This window comes from Tachypleus tridentatus, chromosome 10 (genome assembly GCF_004210375.1).
Source record: "Tachypleus tridentatus isolate NWPU-2018 chromosome 10, ASM421037v1, whole genome shotgun sequence".
Taxonomy (NCBI): domain Eukaryota; kingdom Metazoa; phylum Arthropoda; class Merostomata; order Xiphosura; family Limulidae; genus Tachypleus; species Tachypleus tridentatus.
The window spans coordinates 60,002,923-60,023,607 of NC_134834.1; the positions used below are offsets into that span (position 1 = coordinate 60,002,923).

The 20,685-nt window shown below is 33.3% G+C and overlaps 1 protein-coding gene across 1 annotated transcript in view; it reads right to left on the minus strand.

The window, feature by feature from the left end:
* Positions 1-231: 231 nt before the first annotated feature.
* The window catches only part of LOC143228356 (uncharacterized), a 31,091-nt gene continuing 10,637 nt past the window's right edge, over positions 232-20,685 (minus strand). Inside the window, exons 5-9 of the mRNA XM_076459625.1 lie at positions 14,944-17,116; positions 6,433-6,654; positions 4,948-5,126; positions 2,911-3,114; positions 232-601 (exon numbers count right to left, since the gene is read on the minus strand). Coding sequence (XP_076315740.1) covers positions 569-601; positions 2,911-3,114; positions 4,948-5,126; positions 6,433-6,654; positions 14,944-17,116 — 2,811 coding nt within the window. The 3' untranslated portion in view covers positions 232-568. The remainder of the gene's footprint in view (positions 602-2,910; positions 3,115-4,947; positions 5,127-6,432; positions 6,655-14,943; positions 17,117-20,685) is intronic.

Consider the following 20,685-nt stretch of genomic DNA (forward strand, 5'->3'; position numbering starts at 1 on the left):
TTTAAGAGATGTTCTTTTAAAATATCTAAGAACACTTGTGTAATGAAACCACAAAAGAACACTTTTATATAGTTGTGTTTAGTAAACAGTTATTGTGGTGATCTAAGAAGAGACATATGAACATACAATTGATATCATGATCATAACTGAGCAAAACTAGGTTATTCTAATCCCCTAAACACATACACAAAATGCACAGTGTGTGTGTGAAAATAAAGCATCAATGACAACTTCACTGGTGGGAAACTTTTACTGGTAGATCAAGTTCTCAAATACATTCCAACTTGAAATAATATCTCTGACAGTCTATTTACCAACATTTCAAGCAATATAATATATTTAACCACACCTAAATCCTTTTAAATTTTTAATATATAACTTCATATCAACCGGAAAGAAGTTTCACAGCAGTAGAAGGAACTTAAATCTCACAAAAACCTAAAGCATGTTTGTCTTCATTAGTCTAAACAATGCCTTTTGAGTTCCCCACCTGGATAAAGAGGAAACATCTATAGGAAAGAAAGGGAACCCAAGGTGGTAAAGATACTAATTCAGGAAAAAACATCACTCATGCCAGATGCTGGTTCCACTTATGCCAGGCCTAGAAGAAGAAGAAAAAATTACATAAAAATCCAAGGCTATGAGTTTTACAAACATGTTCAAGGAAATTTCATACTATTTGTTGGCGACAATATTTGTAAGATAATTGTAAGTTCATATATTTGGTAACATAAATATTATGATACACACTGTGCCCCCCCCTTCATATGTTTGTATGTGTGTATATTTGTGGAAATATTTCAAAAACTTCTTCTAATGCTTTCTCCAACATGAGTATAAGCTGATGGAAAACAGAAATTCAACTAGTGAGTTTCAAACAAATTTCATTTTAGCACCCATATAGACATTTTATTAACTCAAACTTACAATTTTATTCAAAATGATACTACATAAATGTGAAACTTCCCACAGTGATAACATGCTTTAAAACAGTTTAAGGTCAAAGTCCATAAGAAGGAAGACAAAGAAAATGGGGAAAAAAAATTAACTGTACAAACAACACTGTGCTTCAACATGTTTGTAGCAGGAATTATCATAAGGTTAAACAAAAGTAATACTTTACTAGTTACTGTATAACAACAGAAGTCTTAAGTTATTTATGGTAGGGACTATTGCAAATTAAATTATTCAAGAATCACAATTATATTGATTATTCTCACAAAATAGAAAAACAAACATGTATATCTGATAGTTGAAAGAAAAAAGAAACGTACAAAACCTCACCCTTCATTGTGTGTGTGTGTGTGTGTGTGTGTGTGTGTGTGTGTGTGTGTGTGTGTCATAAGACACTGGGAGAGGTGTAAACAAAACCTTACATGCCACTCAATGATAAAACACTGTGGGAAACAAACAAAACCTTAACTTCATTAGTGTGTGTTATGTGCGTGCATGCATGTTTCTGTGTAAAATATTGTAATGGATTTCTTTATTGTCTATGTTTGTTTCAGTTTAATATATATTTAAAAGTGCATGTGATGTACATTTATAAATGTGCATTGCAAAAGTCATACCTGTTCTGTAAATTTGTAATTCTTGAGCATAAAAATCAACAATGTACGACGTATATAAAATACTAATAACTCTCAGTATTATTGCCAGCTGAATTTGAGAATCTTGCCAAATTAGTATAAAAGGTAGCCAACACAACACAAGAAGAGACAGTTTTAATATTGTTGGTTTGCTACAAGCCTTGGAGGCTATAATTGTGAGAAACACTTATTAATCAGAAAACTATAAATATTTGACCACGAATGTTTATACATTTCAAATATTACAAACTTCAGTGAATTAACTTTGGACATTGGTATTTCTATGAGAACAGATATATTCATCAGGAAAAAAACTACCTTCCTTGCCATCACGAGAAATGTACCTTTGTATCAACATAAAATTAATTTGCTCTTTGTGAACCATCAATAAAATCTCAGTTACAGATAAGACCAGACAGAAGACACAGTACTTTTTATATGTTTGTAAAACTTTTGTATATAAATTAGTATTTGTAATAACCATTACTATGAATTGTTGTTTGTATATTAAAATGTATTTGTTTTAAGAAAGAAATTTCTGTGTATCAATCTTCTTGACAAATATCACACATTTGATACATACACATTCAACTGACTTCTAAATTCAAATTTCTGGTTATTTTAAATCATAATGTATTAACATAATAAATCCGATATGCATCCAAGATAATTTATAATAGGTAATAATGTTTATAGGTGACAAGACAGTGGGAGAAGTGCAAGCAAAACCTTACTGTCAGAAGTACACACCATTTAATGGTAAACTGACAGAAAGAAACAAAACCTTATGTTTGTTAGTATGTATCAGGTAACAGGAGAAACACAAACAAAACATTACACTAATTAATATGAAGCATTTAATGGTAAGACACTGGTAAAAACACAGACAAATCATCATGTTCATTAGTATGAATCATTTAATAAGATATTCGCAGAAACACAAATAAACCTTATGTTCATTAATATGTAGCATTTAATGACAAAGCTTTGAAAGAAATGCAAATAAAACCTTACCGTCAACATTATGCATGACTGAGGGATATGACACTGGAAGAAACACACACAAAACTTTCACTTGATGATATGGCATTGAGAGAAAAATGTACAGAAACAATATTTAAGTAACAGAAGACATTCAGTGATAAGACACTGGAGTAAACCTTACTTTTATTAGCACATATCACAGTGGGTAAAACACTGGGGAGAAACTAACAAAAACCTTACTTTCATTCCCATACGTCACTGGGTGGCAAGACATTTATTAAGCCATCCTATTTGTACTTTAGTTGAAAGCATACACATTGTCCATCCAGATACTGACCATTTTATGGTCACAGGGAAGGTTGTCTCCAATGTTAGGTAACACCACTTTGGAAGGAGCATGCCACAGTTCTCCTCCAACTTCCATTCCTGTTGCAAGACCTCCATTAGCATGAGAATACAGATGAGTGGTCAAGACGTGAGGTACTGGCACACCATTCAAATATGGAGAATAACCTCCTCCTGGGGTGACTATATTCATAGACTGCATTATAATACAAGGAATAAACCATACGATATTAATTTTATGCTCTAGACAATATTGAATAATACAGTTTTTGTGTGATTTAAAGATCCTCATTCAGTTTCACTATGCTCAATAACAAGAATATAATAGCATCTTTACTGCACACCCTGTATGCTGCATGCCAATGACAACAAAGCTTTCACTCAACGTCAGAGCTCACTGGGTTAGCTGAGCATCCAACAAGCAAAGCCTGAATGAAAATACTATTTATATCCATTATCAATAATGCATAAATTATTATGTTATACAAGATTTTATGCTAACAAAACGTGATCTAGTATACATCAGTGTTTTGTGTGTCATTATATCATAATAAGATAAATGATAATTTTTAACAATTCTTTCTGTACAGAATGAACACAATAACATCTCAACATAACTTGTGCACTTCACACCTACACCGTAAGGTCTTCTTGGTCAATATTTCAACTCATCAGCTTATAGTCATGTAAATTATCATCAGTCATAATGTCTCCATAAGGCATTGTACACCAAAACCCATAAATGCTTAATATCTGCTTTACTGAGAGTCCTACAAATTATATGTTGATATCCTATGTCATAACAAGTACTTGAATTACATTTTCTAATAGCTTATTTTTTCTGAGATAAATTTAACTGATATGATAGAACTACAGTGAATTTTTCTGGTAACTTAATCTTTCTTTCCTTTCTTAAAGCAAGTTGAAGTAGTTTTATATGTTTATAAAATAACAAATTTATTTCAATTTTTGTGTCAGTAGTTAAGACTATTTTGTACTTCTAAATTTTTAGTTTAAATAATGTCAGCTCTAACTAACTACTTGTGATAATATCATGAAGTATCACAATACATTTATCTTTCTTTAAAAAAGTAATAAAGTAAAACCTTTATTTACCTTTTAAAAACAAGGCACAACTATCTCCAATTTATAATTACCATTACACATACTTTTTCTTTACTATGATTGTGGCAAGAGTTGAATTTTGATTTGTCAGTTGGAACAAACATTTCTCCTTATTTCCTTAACAGTTAATAACAGATTAAATAAAACCTTTATGCTCTCTAAATCAACAACAATAGATGATACAACCTAAAATAGCTAGTTATAAATTTTTTAATTCACAAGAAACCATAATGCTTTATATGGCCATAATCTGGTGTTCTGAAAAATAAAACAGTTTTTGATGTATTTTTTAATCAACAATCTTGTTGCAGCATTATAAATATATAATAAACTATTTGGAATAATTGATTCATTTTAACTTCAAAGGTAAAATGTATTTCTTCATATAGATTGTAATTATATGGATAAAGTTGATAGAACTTAACAACAGCTGTCATCAAGATGATCAACCAAAGTATTTAGTAACTACAAAATACACAAAAAACGTTGAAATTATGAACAACAAAATTTATACAAAATACATACTTGATACCTAAAACTTCTAAGTAAAATGCACCTAAAAGATTTATAATTAGGTTTCAAACACTTATAAACTTATGTTTTCTCTTATGGTCAAGCACAAAGCAACACAACTGGCTGTGCCCACAACAGGTATTCAAACTCAGTTTTTAGCATAACCTTTCAGACTTACTACCAAGACACTGAAAGAGGCATTTAATGCATTTGCAAAAAAATAATTAATCAATTAATTAAGAATCCTTCAACAACAATTAAAAAATTATACAGGAAACTGCACCTGAAAGAAAATTCTCAGAAAAGCTAACCAAAATGTGGCATATAAGGTAGTACTCTAAAATTCCAACAAAAAATAAACTTACTAAAATTACAAACTGACTTGACTCACCTGATAAGACTGCTCTAATGAAGAGTTCTGTTGTGTCACTGATACTAGGTTTTCCCCATACCTGCCACTCATGTAACTATTGTGCAACATGTGTGGAACAGGATCATCCTGTGAGAGTGTTTGCATCGCTGCTATACCTGAAGGCATGTGATGGATCCAATCTTCTGCTGAGCTTACATCTATTCAGAAAAACAGTGAGAAATATGGATCAAACAAACAAAATTCTTTACCATGTTATATCTCATCAGATATATGTTTAATTACTTGTGATGCTGTTCTACTATTATATGTCACACTGTATTCTACAGTTATATGTAACAGCTTCCTAGCATTATATGTAAAAGAAGTATATGTTCGAAACTTTACTACTAACTTTACAACACAAACTGTGTTTCTCCATATTATAAATGTGTCAAATTTATGTTTTTTAATATTATAATGTTGAGATAACAGAAAGGGTTAAATATATTTTAACAAAAATTATTTAGTCATTAGAAATTTTAAGATATTTCTTTCTTTGCTACTTCATTATGTGAAAATATCAAAAATATGATCCATTTACTGTAAAGTTTTTAAACATGATACTCAGAATAATCAATATTCAAAAACAAACATTTTTGCACATTGGAATTAATCCCACTTATAATAGAGGGTAATGGTGCGTACAAAATTTCTTGATATGTTAATTAGGTGCTATTAATAACAGTTTGTAATACTCAACATGCAAGAAAGTATTACTGGTTAAAAAAAACAACAACACAGTTTCATTAACGGGAATGTGGAATAGGTGATAGTGTTAAAAATAATAATTATCCTTGATAATGAACATAGATTAAGCAGTATTGATTTAAAAAAGTAGAATTAAGGTGATGACAAAATGATTCAATGGTTTATAATAAAACTTGTAGTAGTTTGCAATGGAAAGAATAGTGGTCTGTTAATATGAATGTGTAAGAGTAGTAATGATAACAAATGGCAATGGTCAGCAATTATGAAGGGTGTGAAAAGATGTCAAGGGTAAATAAAATGAGTATTCATAAAAGTGGGTACAGAACTGCTCCTAAGGATTTTTACTAACAATAGTTTGTAACACAAAGTTATGTAATCTCTTAAATAATTAAGTGACTGCAGAAGCAAAAAAAGTTGTGTACCTGTATGAAATATTATATGATAACTTAGAGAAAAACTGTCATCTTTATTCTACATAAAGTAAAATTATACATGTCATAACAAGTAATTCCAAATTGAAAAGGATACATAGATAAATAATCTTACATTCATCTATTAAAATACTGTAAAGTTGTATAATTACCTACACTTGTTAAATTATTACATATAAAGTTCAATACCAACGTATTCCCAGTCTCATGCAAACATTCCAAATTGGTGACTGTTATACCAAGTAAGGGTCATTTGAAAATATTTTAAAGTTGCCATTTTGCTTCATCTTAGACAAATAAAAATAACAGTATCACATAAATGTACCATTTATCTTATTTGCACCATAGGACCAAATATCTGGAACATCTGACAGACTTCCATATGTTGGATTTTTTTTCTGAGCTCGTTCAGTCCCTATTGGTCTTGGCAGTTTTCTATCTTCACATACAACTCCAGGACGATCACTTCCCACTCCAACAGGAGATCCAAGATTGCTGCCTTGAGGTGAACCCGAAGGAGAAGCCACAGCTACTGGTGAGTCTCCATCTATAAACAGAACCTGCTTTATTTATCAATATTATGTCTTAAACTTCACAGTATTTAAGTTATTACATTTTGTCTTAAAGGTGTGCTTTAGAAAACAGTGGAAAAAATCTGTTTTCATTATGTTAGTTTACTAAATATAACAAAACTAAACTGCTGAGTAAAACTCATTTCTTCCTACTGAACAATTCATTTTCTTGGGTCATCATTAGAACTTATTTTTTAAATTTTGTAATATAAAATGCCTTCCATGATAATCTTCTAAAAATGCTCTTAAAATATGGTATGGTTTATTCCCAAGTTCTACTTATTTTCAAATATAACAAATATTAATTGGATTAATTACTATCTTTCAACCAATCCTACTTATTACAAGTAGTTCATGTTTACAAAGTGATTGTTGGAAGTAATTCTATTACCAAACACCTAATGTTAATCAAGGTGGAACCAGCCTTAAGATAACTTTTCAATTTTAGTTGGTTGCTTGAATTATTGAAAAAAAAAATGAATAATGTAATTCTCAACTACTGCATGAAAACATTACTTGAAGATATGCAACTTACTGTATATTTTATGGATATCACAAATACAAATAATACAAAATTGTTACACATACATACATGTAATTGCACACAGACTAAATTAGTTACTCAAAATTTAAGAATTATTTTTCAATACAGAAAAAGCACTACTACAGCATTTTTCTATTTTTAAAATACATTTTCAATTAATTATATGATTCTCTCTAAAAACTGGACATATCCCTGAACAAATTTAGGGACTTGAAGCTCAATTACTAAAGCCCCAAAACAGTCTGAACTGTCAAATTTAGTGTTAGCAAAAATAAGAATTATACAATACATGACAAAATAACAGAACTGTTTAATTTGTATAATTTTTATTAAAAACCACTTTTCAGAAGTACAATTTCCAAAGCTACTTAAAATAAAGCCCATAAATTACTATTTGGTTTGCCATATCCTATCAATAATTTTAGAAAGAGCTACCTGAATTTTTTTCCACTTATTAATAAGAAAAGGGGGTAAGGCATACATTTGTTCAAAATTGGTATGGCTTTACCAGTGGTGTTAATTAATCAGAATTAGGGCTTCCAATTGTTAGAACCTTTGATTACACCAACTGTACAAATAATTGGAATAGTGCTATTATGTGTTTCCGTTAATCAACAGAAAACTGCATAATGGGTTATCTGCGTTCTGTCTAATTTAGCCCTTCAAGGCTTACAATTTGAGTCTTGATTTGATCCCTTTTGCCACCAAACTCACTCACCTTATCTTTGCTGCAGCAAAGCTACTAAAGTTAGGTTCAAAAGTCACTAATTTTGCACTACTACATAAATAGAAAGCAGATGGCTAGCAATATCGTCTGTCTCATTTTTGGTTTCTTTTATTAACTACTAACTAGAGGGAAAACATCTGTCTTGTAACACTCACTAACAACTTTTTCCTTCTTGAACTACTAACTAAAGGTAAAGTACAAAAACGACAGAATCTGTGACCACTTTTTATTTTTGCTTGTTGAGGAACACTGTACTATTTAATTGATTAAATGCCACTGACTAAAGTGATCATCACATACTACAAATTACCAAGTTCTTTCTTGTGTTAAAACTCCCACTATTTATAAGTAATTTAAATCAGTAATAAAAAAGGATACAGTAGGAATGTAGTTTTGTAAAAAAAAACATCACTATCAAACATATTTTAATATATAAAAGTGCATTAGAAAGATTATAAAAAGCATCTGTAAGAAACAATAGTACTGCAGAAAATACAGCACACTGTTCCTTTGTCAGACTAGGAACTTCACAGAATTAGACAAAAAGAATAATGACAAACGGGAAAACTTAAACTGATAAGCTTTATTATGCACACCATTTTTTGTTATTATAACCTGGAAGGTTATGTGTTTGTAAAATACTATGTACAGATGTTAACATTTTCTTAAATCAAAAAATGTATTTCCAAAAATACCCCACTTAACTGCCCTTGGAGATATTTATTTTGTGACAGTCTTCACCTACATCAATGCACCCTCTATCCTGGTACTGTATATAAGCACTTTATTCAGATAATGCTATTTTTTGAGACTGACAGCTTGCAGCTAGAAACTTACAGCTAGAACATTATATTGATAAATGTGGAAAGACTAGTGAGAGCATTATCCAAGCAGGAAGCATCTGCATAGATCAAGAGTATATCAGTAGAAGATGAGGAGATAACATCCTTGACCTAAATTCATGTATTACGAGTCGAATTTTACATGATTTGTCATCACCACTGGCCAATCTCCAACCAGATAGCTCCAGCTATACTACTTGCAGTTTGAATTATAGGACTATGGTTCCTACATACCACATTAATAGCTAGGATAATTAGACCATAATCTATACATGTATATACTTATGTGTAGATTCCAACCTGTAACTGTAGATGTATTCCAAGTCACCAGTATCTTGGTAATAAGGTTTGCAACACTGAAGTGGATAAACCTTCTCCTCAACCTGAGTAACTACAAAAGGCAACATCCCATGCTTGGAATGATGGGATTCTGTGTGCCTTACTAAACCTGAGGAAATGGAACTTATCCAGTCTGGAATTACAAACACTCATGCTCATTCCCAAATATGAGGGCAATGTAAATTCCACTTGCTCCTAGAATTGTAGGGAGGACATGGAACAAACTGTTCTCAACCAGGTATGGGACCACTCTGCATTCAGAATTATGAGGAGACATTGAAGCCTCTTTCATGGACAATGTATTGAACCAATATTGATCATAAAGAAGGACCATGCTCAACCCAACCAGAAAACTAAGTGTCATATCTGAGCCTCTCATACAGAGGTTACTAAGGGCAAAGAAATGTGACAAATCTGATTAGACATGACTAAAAAAAACTCCTCACCTTGAAAGACAGCCCAAAATAAAAGTAATTTTCTAGTATTTCTAAAAGCATTAGTGCAGGCAACAAAACCCTTACTAAATATGACAATGATTGAAATCTGATCAGAATTAGAAGCGAGAAATAGTGATCAGATGAACTGGTGAAAATGATTTACTCCTTATTCAAGACATTGTCAGACAGGTAAAGAACTGGTCTGAGGATGTAGATGTGAGGCAATGCAGCCTCAAACCACTCTGACCAGCAATGTCTGTAGGCAAGCAGCAATGGAAAAAACCTTCATGTAAAAGTAATACATGGAATATGAGAATCAGGTCATAAACAGGTATTGAGAAAGGGCATGTAATGAAATTTTAACATAACAGGTAACTGGAATATTCATTTAGGATGAAGGACTCAGAGTGACTTGAGGAGTCTGGAGAATATAGAGGAATCAAAGAATATTTTGTCATACTAAACAGCAGTCAATAAGGCTGTACTATAAAGGGCAATTGTGGAAGGTGCAAATGACCCTTGCCAAAGAGCCAGGTCAAAAAATGAAGTATGGTTGGCAATTCTAATCAAAGTAGGTTCAACCTCCTCTCACCCATTGCCAATATCCATGTCACTTCCTTTGATAAATGCCCATCATGGGACTAAGAAAGGATTAAGACAGATAGATGGCAACCTTAGAAATTAAATCCTGATACTACGCCAAAGACCGCATAACTTCTATGCCTGAAGCTTGAGCTTCTGGACAGCTGGGTGTACCATTTCAGGTCATACAGCTGGGTGTACCATTTCAGGTCATGGTTGCTTCCACAGAGATGGCCTTAGAAGAAGTGAAAGAAAGGAACACTTCGGATGATACCTCAGGAGCAGAAACCAATATGTTGCTATCAACAGCCCTCCATAATGGGTTGGAACAAATCATTTAGTACCCTGGGTAACATATGAATTGGAGGGAAGGCCTAGAGTTTTAATTCCATTCCTGTCTTAACAGAATGCATTCACTGCCAAATCCCAAAGGTGAGGGCACTAAAGGCTAAACTGCCACCAGTTGAGTGTTCCAACAAGATGCCAACCCACCAATCAGAGTTGCAAATTGAGAGAGAACCCAACAGAACCTTTCAATGCAGCCTCAATTCTGTTGGGAGAATCTGTTTGGGTTGAGATGAATTGACCTGTTATCACAGGCACAATCCATGGAATATGGAAAGCTAGTAGGGTGGTATGGAAGGAGTGGCCTTGAGAAAGAAGGTCCAAGAATCAAAAACAAGGAGCCATGGACCAAGTGCCTCCTTGATGAAAAATATCACCATGGAATCTTCAGAATGAAGCTTGACAGTTTTCACCTTAAGCCCAAACCATAAAGCATTGCCTTTTGAAGAGAAAAAGACCAAAACATTGTGTAGGGAAACATTATCACTCATACAAGGCATTCAAAAAAAAAAAGAGATGAAATTCTGGAAAAAGAAGTGGTAGAAGAACACATATCTTAGTAGCATCCTGACTTAACAATTCCTCAAGATTGAAGAATGATCCCTACTAAGGAAACTGGGGAATCCAGTGAATCAATCTTTATAATCCATTAGATCACATAAAGACCATTAAAAGGACCTCTTCTGCTTTTGTCCCAAAGGAACTTCTGTGCAGTAATAGAAGGAGAGTTGAGTACAAATTGGGCATCCTGTTACACAGAATGGAACCGAATGGGAGTCAGGTGAGCCAAACTGAGAGACAAGATGAAAAAAATAAAAATATCCAGACTGATGAGATACTGACTTAAAGCAAGAATGGATGTTTATACTCTGAGAATCAAGCCTGCCTTGGTTGTTTCTGAAAGTAGAACCAGGATGTGATGTTCTAACAATTGGTAAGAGGATGCCATCAGTAACCAGTCATCTATGAAATGATGTGTGCACAGTGCAATGGAATGGAGACAACAAGAGAAAAAAGAACATATGATATGGCAAAAAGTTATATGAAGCCAATGCAAGTTCAAAACAGAAACTGCAGAACCTGACTCTTGTGCACAAAAAATGCCAAACGTGGTGAGATGTCACCACTGTGGCAACATGCAAATATTAGCTGACTACAATGAACTTAAACATCCACAATTCCAATAAAATATTTAACTCAGACTGAGGAATGAGGAACATGTGTAAATTGAAAAATCTATGCATTGATATAAACAAGAAAGATCAATGACTAAACACCAATCTGATGTCTCCTTATGCTTAACAAATGACAGGATAAAGCCTCAGAAGAACAAGCACAACTCTCTTATTACCTTCAGACCAAACTCTGATAGTCCTAGAACTAAGTTCACAATCCTGAAGATCTACAGGAGACAGAAACCTTATAGGTTTGATACATACTAGAAGTGAAGATGTTAACTAAATGATTAATCCTGATTCAAGGTCCTGTAGTGCTCCTGGATTATGATGAAATTTATCACCTGTCCAAAAATTCTTGGAGCTGAGCCCCCACAGACACTAAAGATACCCAATAATCACAGGCAGCAATATGAACTATTGGCAAAACCCTTAGATATAGACAGAATCTATTTAGGGTACCAATGTACCAAGGGAATAATGTCGAGGGTTGGAACTCATAAAAAGGGAAAAAAATAAGACCCCCCTGTCGTAGCCAATGAAATTCTAAATGCTAACAACAAAGACGAACGTAGAAGACAACAACTGAGCCAATGTACATATTAACAATGGTTTCATCTCATCATGAATGAAAACCTGAGTCTTCCAACAAAATGAAGTGAAAAGAAAAACAAAATGTTAGATTTTACATTTGTAAGTCTGTAGACTTACCCTATCTCACTGAATGATGCTGATCTATTTTGGTTAACTACCTGCTCTGCCTTAGAGCCCCAAAATTCAGGAGCAGATGTATTATTTGAGTTTCAGAAAATGCTTCCATGTCAGATAAGGCTTAACTGTCCCTTCACGTAACTGAAAAGGGAAAGTTCCCAGCATGAACCACAATGTCCCCAAATTAAGAGGAAACTAAAAATTTGCTCCCAGAACTTTCAAAAAGACCCAAAACATCACCATCTAGATGAACCAACAAAAGAAAACAAATCAAAGGCAGCTTATCCAAAAGTGGCCTACTTTTTTATGTTATTTAAAAATGCAGTGATCACCACTGACTGAAATCACATTTGATCAGGTAAGTTTGTTTTGTAAGAGCAAAGCAGCATTGAGCTATCTGTTATGTCCACTGTAGGGAATCAAACCTCAGTGTCACAAGTCCATAAACTTACCACTCTCTCACAGGGGGACTGGAAAGCCAACAGACTAAAAGCAAGTGCAGGAAAAACAAATTTAATTTCTCTCCAGAATGTCAAAAATTGTCCCCAATTACAGTCTCCCCCCACACATACACAGAAGGAATACCACACAACCAAATATATGTTTCCAACTCACTACAAATAAAATCAGAGGCAGTCTCAATCAAGAGTGAACTGGTCTGTAAATAGATAGAGCAAAAGGAAGGATAGTTTAGTGATGATTTCCCAGAGAGAAATTTGTAAAATAAGTAAAGTCTGTCCTTGATGAAATAAAAACTGTCAGATATACTGATGAAAGAATGTGTGATTAGACATAGGAAATAGCAAATCTGCTAGAAAAAAATTGATAAAAACTTTTGGAACCTTTCACCCGAAATAATGAAAAAACTGTACCTGGAGAAAAAAAAATAGCATAGAGGGTAAAAAAAAACAACAAAGGATGGTGTTCCAAATATAAAGGAGTCACAACAAAGTTCTATGGGTAATAATTTTCCTGTACATATAAACAGCAACAAGATACAATACTAAGTTGGAAAATCTTTTTTTTTTTTTTTTTTAACAGGAATGACTCCCAGAACCTAGACAACTTCATAAAAAGATTAAAAAATGCTGCTTTATCTTTGTCCCATAACTACAGCTCCCATAAACTTGCTTACACCATTACTCATAAAAAATATTGTCAAAAGAATTAGCTAATAAAAATATCATCATCACCAAACCTGATAAAGGTACAGGTGTGGTTATACTTAATAAAGCAGATTTCACTCACAAAATACAAAGTATGCTCAGTGACAACACTAACTTCAAAGCTCTGAATGTTGATTGACTAAAGCTCACCATAAAACAAAGAAAAAATACAATGAGCCTTAAGAAATTATAAACATTGCAAATACATTTCAGAAAATGTTCTTTTGAGACAACTACCCTTCAGGATCTTACCTAGGTCTCATATAAGGGTTACCTAAAGTTAACAAAGACATATTTTATCAAGCGTCAGTTCCCAAAGTTATAAATTGGTTAAATTCTTTTTTCTTATTCTAAATTCACTCACTTCCAACAAACTTGCAATTAAAGAATCCTTTTCCTTTGCTCAACAAATCTCTAAAATTAATAATAGTAATCTATACATACTAGTTAGTTTCAACATTGCATCTTTATTCATAAACATTCTACTTGAAGAAACTATATATATATAGCCTTAAATGAACTTTTCCCCCAACAGAAATGAAACAAACTTAAACTTGTCATCAAGAACAACCACTTTGTCTTCAACTGTTAGCTATGTGACCAAAGAGATGGTGTGTCAATAAAAAATCGCCTTTAGGGCCGACTCTTGCTAGCACATTTCTTTGCCATTATGAATGTTCCTGGTTAGACACCTGTCCCACTGAATACAAACTGGCATTGTGTATAAGGTGTGCTGACAATATATTTTTTCTCTTTAGAAGCTCTAATTACATCAAACAGATTTTAGAGTATTTAAATTTGAAACACTAACATTAATTTTACTTGTGAAACTGAAAAAAATAATTTCCTTTTCTTGACACCCAAATCAACAGATTAGATAATCACTTCACGACATCCATTTATCATTAAAAACATACCGGCTTACACATTTGATTTGACAGTTTTATTCCAAATTCCTTTAAATACAACCTTATTTTCAGCCTTCTCAGTAGAGCATATATGTTCTAACTATCTCTCTCTTCATACAGAAATCACCACCTTATAGAACATTTCAATAAACAACAGCTACACCTCGTGTTTTATTTAAGCTCTATCATGCAGTTTTATTTCTCCAAAGTTCTCATAACAGATAAATTGTACTGACAATAAACCTAAAATATGAAATTTTCTTGTTTACTTATGTACATTGTAATCATATTTGTTGATTTATTTGGAATAGTTCTTCATTGTTAGGTGGGTATGCTTTCAATGATATGACTGTCTCTGAAATGCCAAAATTTCCTGATAGCTCTATGATATGATCAGATATATTAAATCAGCCTAAAATAATAATTATAATGATATCAGTGACATATAAACAAAGAGAAAATAAATGAAAAGGAGAACGAAAAATTACCTTTGGAAGAGGTCCCAATGGATGGAGTTGTATATGTAGATATCTGGTTCTGTCTTAGTTCCACAACTTGAGCCATATTAGTAAAATGATGTGGTAAAACACCCACAGGATGCTGTATTGCTTGGGCTGGATTTGGTGGTGTTAGAAATCCTCCCATCGTTGTTATGAGTTTTAATGCTTCTGCATTGAACCCTGGACCAGCCATACTGGGTGGGATTGACCCAACTGGGCCAGGAGGAGGATTATATTCTGATAGGTTCTGTTGCACATGGGAGAATGGAAATGGGTAGTGTTTTCCATTTGGAGCAAAGAATCCATTGTGAAATGGTAGTTGGTGATTAACATTTGCTCCACCAGCTATCACATGTATCATATTACCAGGATTCTGGGCTGTCTGAGTACTTTCATGGTAAGGTGCATGTACATTAGTCATGCAAGAAGCAACAGATGGCCCATGAGAGTTTTGATGGGCTACCAGTAGAGAGGTACGACTAGAAAAATCTGGAGCATTAGGGTTTAAATTGCTTTGAAAAACATGAGAGTTTGTATTATGAGTTGTACTACAGTCAGAAGTGCTGTCAGAAGCCACAGATCCTACAGATGATAAGGGGGTATGCTGACTGAAAGTGGTATCTGTATGAGTGCCAAGTGATGGACCTGGAAAATGAACTCCTAAGGCTGGTGAAAAGTCATGAATCCTTGCAAAATGGTTGTTCATAGGTAAGTTCATATTAAGTCCTTGCATGGCCTGAGACTGATACAAGGTTTCTGCTGTCATATGAGAATCACTTATTACCCGAGAGACAGAGGCATAGGATGAAACTGTACAGCTACCATCCATTTCATTGTCTAGAAAGTGGCGAGAATCAGGAGATGATCTTGACTCACCAAGACTGGCAATGACAGAAATGCCATGTTTCAAAGGATTTGAACTAGATGGAGTTCCTATAGGACCCAATGGTGGTGTGCAAGGAGCACTTTGAGGCCCACTTCCTATGAGTCTATAGTTGGTATTAACAGAAACTGCTTGACTGATTCTACCCACACTAAATGAATTACTTAATCCACAAGGGGAAACATGAAGGTTGCCACGATAACCAGGAGCTTTAGCTGCATCAACCTTGTAGTCAGTAGTCTGAGGAAGAGATAAAGAGACAGAAGTTTTAATAGGATTTGAGCTTTGGGTGTTCATTGCTACTGAAGTAATCCCTGCAGCGGCAACACTAGCAAAGTTGGGTTTGGTCTCCTTCTGTCCCCACACGCTGTGTTCAACTACTTTGCTAAAATGATTATGAAAAGGTGTGTACTGAGAGACAGGTAATTCTTCAGTTCCTCTTACACCATTTGTTAGAAGAGTCTGCTGCATTACTGGCTGACCACCAGTAATTTTTGTCTGATGCTGAGCCACTGATGTTTGTGAACTTTGAATAACCATCTTATTATTTTGTGTTCTTGTGTGGCTTGATGATTCAGGCAAGGGAAAGGGCTGAATCAAGGAATGAGTTGGTAAAAACTCTGTGGAACTCTGAATGCTGTTTGAAGCAGTTGCTGTCAAATGTCCAAGTTGGCTCAATGCAGTAAGTGTCAGTTTTGTGTCAGCTGCAGCTAACTTAGGCCTGATAGATACTGTATTGTTATAGATTGGAAGAGTCTTAGTAAACTTTCTCTGCGAGATATCAGCTATTGTATAAGAAACTGTAGCCTTGGTGTTAATGGTGGTATTATTTTGACCACCTATCATATTTCTTTCCTTAGGAAATACCAACCGGACAGCAGGGCACTTACTTGTGGTAGTATTCACTATGGCTTGAAGAGTGTCTGGTTGTACAGATAATGGAACCCATGGGGAACTGAGATGTGAAGATGTGACAGTAAGACTCTTCCCTAAAGAGTTAGTTCCAACCCAGGCATTTTGATAATTAGTTGGAAAAGGTGGTGCTCTCACAGTGCCACTTACACATATGGGTGGGCGGACTATAAAGGTAGGGCTTCCTGGAAGTCTTGGCTGATTAGAAAATGGAGCAGCAACAGACATGGGCAGACTAGGAGGAGGGATGGCTGAGGCTTGACTAATGTTCAGTGAAGTATTGCTAGATGACTTTAAAGTTCCCAGTTGATGTGACATCCCTAATTTACTAAGTGTGGACAATGCTGTGGTAATTTCCGTCATTACCTGTTTAATAATGGAAACAAAATATTATACGCAATAAAAAACCATTCAAAATCTTAAGACAATAGTAAAAACAACATTCAAACATGTATGATTATCTTCCTGGTAAACTGAAAGTGTAAATTTTGAAATAAAAATGAAATCAAGTTTGGTCACAGATATTACATTAAAAAATAAGCGAGGGATATTTTTTCATGTAACAAAGGAAAAGGTAAATCTAAACAATGAAGAATAAATCTATAATTAAAGGAAAGTGAAAGTGTGTAGGACATGCAATTTATGTTTTGAAGAAGCAGTGAAGCATATCTTTTCTGACAGCTTAAAAAAACTATGAAGAATATACTTAATTTTATTACAGCCTTCCCTAATGATAATGACAAAAAACTACCTCTCAACTGTCAAAAGAATTCAAAGATTGAGATATCATCTCAAGAAGAAATCCAATCTTAATCTACTAAATATACATGATACTTCTGCCTATTTGGGCTTCTAATACTGAGTTCTACAAGAAGAACTGAAATTCAAACAAAGTAGGCATTGAAATTTTTTTTTTGGTTAAACATTAGACAAGTCAAGATATACAAAATGCTAATTTTTAGACTGGTTTTAACTTTACTTTAAAGTTACAATTTATAAAATGAATCACCCACTTATCCAGGAGTTAATTCTTATAAGTTTGTTTTTAATTCCAGTAAACAGGTCTTAAATTTAGTATCACTAATCCAAATTTTTCACATAATCTTCACAACTTAAGGCCTTGTCTATAAGAATGTAAAATCCAAAAGTATCATACTTTTTATCTTTGTTGATTATAAAACAGTGCAGGATGCTCAAGTTAAAATTTAAAATAAAACTGCTTTTTTGCATCAGTTATCATTTCCCATTAACACCAAACATAATTTGGAAACAGTGATATGACACATTTAGTTCAAACAAAAGTATCAAACATAAAGAACTAGTCATAGGTTTCATACTAATGTATAGTCTATCAAAGTTTTTTGAACAGTTTCAAAAATAAAACTAATATTTTGATTTACATGTTATATTATACTCATTATCAAAATATCCTACAAAATAAGATAATTTTGGAACATACTTTGAGTTAATTTACATTTTTAAGAGACTAAATTTCATGGGTTTGGTTAAAAATGTAATTTTTTTGGTTCCCTCCTCAACAATTAATTACTCTGATTTGCAGTTATTAGTCTTATTTATATTTTCAGCCACACAAATGGGGGATGGAAAAAAGATCTGGTCATTTGCACAATATATTTACAAATATAACTACTTATCATTGCTAATTCACAACTTAAAATGCTGAATTCACCAGGATTAACTAAATCAAATGCATGCACAAGATGCAAAGATGCAAGCCATAATAGTTAACAATGTTAAAGTGTTTAAAGTACACTTCTCAAAACTTCATGCAAGTAATAAAATAAGAGATTAGAGCTCTTATGATTATGATGAAACCAGAGTAAATATTACCCTTTACTAAACATACAACAGTGTTGAAAAAGTTACAAGAAAACTTTTACCTAAGTTTGGCAAAAAGCCAGCAAGACATCAAAGTGGAGTAAAAAAATCAAATTATTTTTTAAAATTACTCTTGCTTTCCCAAAATGTAAAATTGTAAAAGTAATTTCTAAAATTAGCACCTTAATAATTAATCAATGTTACGATATAAAAAGCACGCTGTATTAAATCTAAGTAGTTAGAGCATTTATGGTAAGGATGGCAGGGAAAACTGACTCATACTTTGGACTTTGTTGAAGTACTGAACTAAATATGAAAATCCACTTATAATGAGGCACTGTCCATGCCAGGTGCACAAGCCACCTTTAAGAAATTCATGACCTAAATGTCAAGAATGCTATGGAGGTTACATCATCATGAGCAAGATATCTGCCATATCTACACTCCAACTAACAGATTTCACCAAAACAAAGTCACCAAAGGCATGGAACATGTTCAATCACCCTTTAGAACAGATCAGCAAGGAGTACATCAGCACAGTTAACAAAGTTGTGAAAGAAAAGAACATTCTGACTTGTTTGTTATCAACTAGTTCTAACAGTAAATGGACCATAGTGAAATCTGCTACAAACCTTTTAATTTTCTATCAGGCTTAATGACAAATTAGATTACACTATCACTAAGTCAGGATGATTTCTTACACAGCAGCTCATGTACCACCTTCCAGAGTGGGACCTCACAGAAACCCAATGGAGTAATAAGGATGCTGTGGTTTGTTTTGTCTTTCAAATTATCCTGCCACAAATTAGGAAATCTAAACATCTTCCAATTACCAAAAACACCAAAAAGCAGTAGTTCTTTTCAACAGGTAGAAAAGCTGATATATGTAAAAAAACAAAAACAACTTCCAATCTGCTTGAAAGACAACAACTTCATTCCTCTATTCATAATAGCAGCATGAACTGATAGAAATTTGTAGACCTTGTTGAAACCATGTAAAGAAAAAAACACGAAAAAAATCTAAAGTCACACTTTCATGATTAGTATGTAACACAGTTAATTCCCCAAATCAACAAAAATATTGTAAATTGTAAAACATCAAACATGTATGTTGGCTCTAAAATATCGATTCTCACACCAATATATGCCAAGTAGGTTCTCATCCAGATGGGCTTTTGAAAAGCTGGTTCACTGTAAGGTTATTAAACAAGGTCTTGTGAAGAGATGAGCTTTAGTCCAGTACATACTTATATATCATTTTCAGTTTTTTTCTAGTATACATGACAGTTAAAGCTTCCCATACAAAAACTGATCCACTACACTTGTAAGTAAAATCAACACGACCATGTTTAAACGACAGGAAGCAGCAAATACACGAAATTATCATACTTGTAATATATTTCATTGAAGTTTTAGTGTTTTGATTCAAATGACCTATAAAAAAACATCACAAAAGCTTGAACACTAAAAACAGTGCTGAACTAAGGAGCATTCAATATTTAACTAGTTCTCCCTTCCGTATAAAATAAGGTAACATCAAACAGGCCAGGATGCTGTCATTTTTTTAAGATTATCAGCTTTTGCTGTACGGTATTCCAAAGGTGTACCAGTTTCATTTTTATAACATTATTTTATAGCTTTTGCCAACATATTTTACACTGTCTAACACCAAGACGTTGGGCTAGTCATTTCATAACATTCATATCACTAGCTCTTACATCTTCCTTGAAAATATCTTTTATCCAGCAGGATAGCATGCACTGTTTCATTACCCTTCAGAAATTCAAAGCCAACTGTTGTCCAAGAAGTTTTTTCTCAAGAAAAACCATAATGATAAGAAACTACTACTTCAAAATTACTATAAATTTTAACAACATATTCTAATCCTGCAGAAAAGTTTAATTATTAGAGCTCTTACTTAGATGTCATATTTACATCACTTCTAAGTTCTGACTCTCTGCCAACTAAGGTGTTCTCATTTTTCATTCAACTTCTAGAAACCTAGAATTTCAGTACAAATAAAGTTAAATAAAAGTGTAAAAAAATGCATGCATACATTCTCAGTTGCCATATATTCTAGAAACAACAAAAAGTCA